At 35.7% G+C, this 6,138-nt stretch overlaps 1 protein-coding gene across 1 annotated transcript; it reads right to left on the bottom strand.

Moving 5' to 3' along the window:
• Positions 1-398: 398 nt before the first annotated feature.
• On the bottom strand, positions 399-3,155 carry LOC108845369 (receptor-like protein EIX2). The gene is given in 1 exon segment (XM_057006388.1): positions 399-3,155. A coding segment is annotated over 1 exon segment (2,757 nt).
• Positions 3,156-6,138: the final 2,983 nt, after the last annotated feature.

The following is a 6,138-nucleotide window of genomic DNA, read 5'->3' as shown; positions in this document are numbered from 1 at the left end:
CAAGTTGGAAGTGTTGTTTTAACAGTTTCATAGTAAGTATAATTAAAATGCTTGATCCAAACTTTTTAACAAAGATTTGTTCTCAAAATTTTTCTTTAACAAATATTTGTTCTCACAAAAACTTTGTAACAAAACACAGTACGAGATATCAAGGTGATCAGGTGGTTCTTTGAGATTCTTACAGACGACTATCAGCGATCGCAGATTCAATACTCTGTCGGCATGATGGTATTATATCTCTTCAAATATTTTATTGGAACTTTTACAATGGCAAGGTTCTTTTTGTTTTTTTTTGTAGAAGTTAGAAGCCATGACTCAAACAGACACAACATCGTCAGCGTAGAGCTGGTAACTTTATTATTAATATTGGACACGTACATTTTCTTAGCACCTTATGCTCAATTAACTACAACAGTCGGATGCTTCCTTGGACACTTTTTAGTAAGTGGTTTCCCACATAGTAACTCATTCCCAGTGTAAATGGACGGATCTTCAAACTTCAGACGCTTAGGTATGCTCCCCTCCAGTTTATTGAACGAAAGATTCAGCGTATGCAGTGAAGATATTGCTGCCAAGCCATGAGGAATTACACCAGACAGCCTGTTTCTCGATAGATCAAGCGTCTCCAAGTGACCAAGTTTCGAAATTTTCCCGGGAATACTTCCTGAGATGGAGTTTCCTGATAGGTTCAGGATTCGAAGGTAAGAGAGCTTCAATATTTCCGCGGGAACTTCTCCGGTTATGTTGTTTCCAGAAAGATTTATGCTATCGAGTATATCTTGGTATTTACTAGTTCTTGTAACTCCGGAGACAATATCCTGAAACCCCTGGGAGGTTTCCCCTTGCGCGATGGCTGTTAGACTCCCCATGCATTTTGGAATGGGACCGGATAGTTTGTTTTCTGAGAGATCCAGAATGTGTAGTTTCTGGACGTTGCAGAGATCATCTGGGATTTGACCATCAAAGGAGTTACTCTGCAAACGAAGCATGGACAGAGTAAGCTCCTTACTTAGCCACGACGGAAGTTTCCCGGTCAGCTTGTTTCCTCCAAGATCAATGTGTGTAAGACTAGAGCAGTTCTGAAACGCGTCTGGGATATTACCTTCCAATGCATTCTGGTTCAGAAGCAAGACATTGAGAGAAGACATCTCACAGAGAGAGACTGGTATTTCGCCTGATATGTTATTCTCAGACGCGTCGATTCCGTAAAGGCTGGACGAACTTTGCCAGCATTTTGGGAAACCACCAGAGAAACGGTTGTTTCTTAGATTGAGGATTCGCAGTCCGGTGACTTCACATAGAGACGGTGGGATTTCTCCGGTGAAGCTGTTATCAAAGAGGTACATTTTTGCCACACTTGGCATCAAAGCGTCGATGTTAAGAGGAAGAGAACCGGAGAAGTTGTTCTGGTAAAGATAAATCTATGCTGCGTCTGTCGTCCAGCGAGGAAAAGAGCCTTCGAAGTTGTTGGAGCTCAAATCAATGGTCCTTAACATTGGGAACACAAGATTATGAGGTAATGTACCTTTGATTCTGTTGTTTTCTAGAATCAGTTCAGTTACATGAGAAGCTATACCCGAGAACCAGCTGTGTGGTATTTTATCCGCAATCCCAGTGTTCCTGAGAGTGACAAAGTTGAGTTTGTCTTGTACTTGAAGCCACATTGGAAAGGAAGGGCCGATCTGGCAGTTCGCGATGTTGATCTGCTCTAGTCTGAAAGGAGGAACCCAAGTAGATGGTACCTTAAAGACGAGAGATCTGTCTGGTTCAGTTGTGAGATAGATTCTTTTCAAGCTTCTCAGATTGACGAAGTGAGACTTTAGCAGAACACCTTCCCACCTGTTCTCCATCAAGTATAGCTCCTCGAGCTCCTCAAGCTTCCCGAAGCTTTCAGCGATCGTCCCGTTCATGGCATTGAAAGAAAGATCAAGTTTCTTCAGCGATGACATGTTTCCCACCGAGGAAGGGATCGAACCCGTGAAGAAATTGGATGAAAGATCCAGAAACTCTAGATTCCTCAACGCTCCAAGCGACTCAGGCAATGTTCCGTTTAACTTGTTGAAACGAAGATCGAGATAAACCAAGCTATTGACTTTGTTTATGGAGAAGGAGTCAAGAAACCTATGGATTTGACCTTGGTGATCGTTTATCGAAAGGTCAAGATACTTCAGTTGAGGAAGGTATCCGAAAACATCTGGAAGTTCTCCCGTGAGTCTGTTATCGAACAGATCTAGTTTCTCTAGAAGCTTCAGCTTCTTGAATCCGGAAGGTATCGAGCCTTCGAGTTCACACCGTCTGAGGAGTAGTTTTTTGAGGCTGGTGAGATCGAATAGCCAGTTTGGTATGGGCGAACTGAAAGAGTTTTGAGACAAATCAAGAACTTCAAGAAGCTTCAGATTCTTCGCAGGCGAGGACAAAGAGAGAGGTGAGTTCCCGAGCCCACAGCTGTACAGATGCAACTCCTTCAGCTTCGAGAGTTTACTGAAATCATGTAACCATGTTTCACCGGCACCGATCAGACTCACAGACCCCATGTTTAGGTACGTCAGTGAAGAGGACAGACCCGAAAGCCACCCGAGGTTGCTTGCCCGCAACTCAAACGCAGACGAATAAAAGGAAGGCTGTGATCCAGTGTTCAGATCAAGAGACTCGAGCTTCGACAAATTTCCAAGAACGGCAGGAACTTCACCAGAGAAGGATGAGAATGAAAGATTCAGGTATCTTAGACTAACGATGTGGCCGATGAACTCGGGGATCTCAAGGCCGTTGAAATCATTTGAACTCAAGTCCAGATAGCTCAAGAACTTGAGACTTGTCAGAGATGGATGTATCTTCCCCCCCAAGCAACTACTTTCAGACTCATCGAAGTAAACTAGTTGATTTGGGTTTCTGAGATCAATCTTGATGACACGGCTTGTTCTGCTGTCGCAGAGAACACCGCGCCAGTTGCAGCAGTCAGGTCCGGACCAAGAAGAGAGTCGACCAGAAGGATCAGTAAGTGATTGTTTGAAGGTGACAAGAGCTTGGAGCTCGGTGGGTATACATTTAGTACTATTAGATGCTGATCCCAAATTAGGTTTTTGGAGAAGGAAGATGAAAATCAGAAATGAGAAGAAGAAGCTTGGCCTGAGCTTTAGATTGAGCTTGAGGTCCATACTTCAAGTTATGTGTTTGTTGGTTTCGTTATGTTCTCTACTTTTTGTCAAACGTGTATTTATAGATGTGTTAGAGAGGCAAACATATTACACCACCAGTACATGTATATATTTAAATACGATTATACGCATATGGGCTCGTGAAAACTGGCTGGCATGCATGAAAAGTCATACTATATATTACAAGGCTCGTGGTAGTGTTTCCTCGGACGACCACTCCTTGACTTGATGATAAAAAAGTCATACTATATATTTTCTTAAAATATGGATCTTGCCTAATACACATGATTTAGTACTAAATGATTAGATTTATGATTTGTTTACACTGTCCATAGTGCCGTTGATGATGTCAACGAGTCTACCTAAATTGCTTACGCAGATTTTAGTAAAGGGACTAAACTAGCAAAAAACAATTTTGATCTTGTATTGTTTCCCTTAGCTGATCCGCTCCGTTTAGGAGGGATATCAGTGCCTCCGTCTACAAGATAAATAAAAAGAAAGATAAAGGATCTCTTTACTTTAGATCCTCTTTGGTAAGATTTGTCTTTTCGATTCACCATTTATTAGAATTTGGTATGAGACTGAAGTAACATAGCACATGACAAGGTCAATCAATCTCTTGTTGAAACCCATATTCAATTTCAAAGCTTCAATAATATTTTATTCCACTATTTCGTAGGGTTTACTTTTTTTTTGTCACGATTTCGTAGGGTTTGCTTATGTTTGTTTGATAGTCATAAATTAATGCTATATGTTTCGGATTAGTCTGGGAAGTAAAAGTCTTTTTGCGCCACAAGAATTCAGTCAAGAGAATATCAATACTATTAAAACAGAAGGCCCTTTTTTGAGGTGCCCTTCTTTTTCAACAATATTTACAGATCATTGCCATTGAAATATTTAAAACCTATAGTTTTAAATATAAAATATATTAACGATAAACAATTTAATTCAAGAACTATTTATTATTTTTCTAATTCCCTTTCCGTTTCTACTACGGAGGTGATGGAAACATTGATTTTCCCCCGCAAAGCTTTGGATTTCACAGTGGTTCACGACACCATATCTTTTGGTTCTCTCAAAGGTAAGGGTTCTTCGTGTACTTCGTTTAATCATTTTAGAACGGAGACGAGATGGATCGTGAACGGACATGACTAGGTTTAAAATCGATTTGAAATCTGGTGATTTAAGTTAGGATGCAATTCAGAGTATTAGTTATAATTATGGCTATCGAATGGTAGAGGGATGAAATCACAATGATTTCTTTTGAGATTTCTATAAGTATTGAGTTTGATTTTAATACTGATGAGATGAGGTTTATATGGTGGATTAATTGTGGTGGGTTTACAAGTGAGAAACTTAAGGTTTCCAAAAGATACATCAGAACAGAAACGATGGAATGTACTAATCTATGTTTGTTGTGTATTGAGTCTGGAATGATGTGGTGTTCGTCGATATTTTATTTTTCGAGGTGTGGAAACAATATTCCCTGATATGGCTGTTAGTATTGATGCTTAGAACTTCATTATCTCTGGTACATAAGGCTTTCTGGTGTTTTTGGGCTCTCTTTTAAATATTTAGATTAGTTATATATATATATATATATATAAAACATAAGAAAACAAAATATACTATGATATTATAAAAATAATTTAAAAATATGAATCTAGATCTAATAATCAAGATACCAGGTTCTAGATTCGATTTTGACGGAGCATATCTCGCGTCGAATCCAGATCCCGGATAATAAGTCTGAGGCCTATTTAATATATCATTTTCTTATGTTTAATCAAACAACTGTTTCACATGTTTTTATAGTAATCATATTTAATTATAAATTTATATACATAGTAAATAATATTGCCGACAAAAAAAAGTAAATAATGTTAAAAACTCTAATATATTTAACAAAGATTTTTACATGTGTTTTTAAATTTAAATATTTTAGGTAAACAATATTTTTTCTTCATCTAATATCTTTAGCAAAATATATTTTATTCTTTGCTTACAAGATATTCTTATACACTAACAATATTTTTGAATAATCAATTTAACTGAATTGTAACAAATCTAAGTATTTTACTCATCAATACAATTAAAACAACAACATTTTTTTAGATATCCATCAATACAATTAAAACAACAGTTTTTTTAGATATCCATGATCTTTCAAAGTATTTACAGGACTGCCACTACTTACTAATTTAAAAAATATATTTATTATTTATTTAAACAAAACAAAAAAATTTCTAAAACTACTCCCCACCAAAACATATAGTTAAGAGAGAAGATCTTTTTTCAAAAAAAAATTCTTGATTTGTTTTTCTTAAATAACTAAATATCAAAATATCATCAATAGAAAAGGCAACCTTCTGTTTCACAAGTATTTATATGCTACTGAGTAATTTTTAGACTATTTTTTTTATTTAATTTTTTTTAAATCGCAGATAACAACTCCTGATTTTGTGTTATCTTTTTCCAATGTCAAAAATTACACAATCGGATAAACCTTACCTAACAAAACATATAACCCAAAATCATTAAACATATATCAACTAACTCTGCCTAAAAGTATATATACTAAGAAATAAAGTTTCTATAGTATGTATATATACATAATTTATATTCGTAATTAAATTAGTACACTAAGTAATAAATATAAAGTAACTTAATCCATCTATTAACTATTTTCTAAATTATAAAATAACATAATAAAATATATGCATGAATTTTACAACATACTTAAACTTATTAAAAAATATATTAAAGTATGATATATAAACTAATAAATAATTTCATATTAATATTTTATTTTATTTATCAAGTATAAAACGGGTTGAACGACAATATTTAATTTTAAAATAATGATGACAGAAAACATAATAATAAAATAAATTTTAACAATATAAAAGATTACAATAAATTTACAGGTTTAATAGAATTTTTAAATAGCGAGTTTAACCAGATTACATATAGAGTCATCGAT

Source organism: Raphanus sativus, chromosome 3 (genome assembly GCF_000801105.2).
Source record: "Raphanus sativus cultivar WK10039 chromosome 3, ASM80110v3, whole genome shotgun sequence".
NCBI lineage: Eukaryota > Viridiplantae > Streptophyta > Magnoliopsida > Brassicales > Brassicaceae > Raphanus > Raphanus sativus.
Note: the sequence above shows the minus strand (reverse complement) of the source record. Positions and strands in the feature narration are given on the sequence as shown.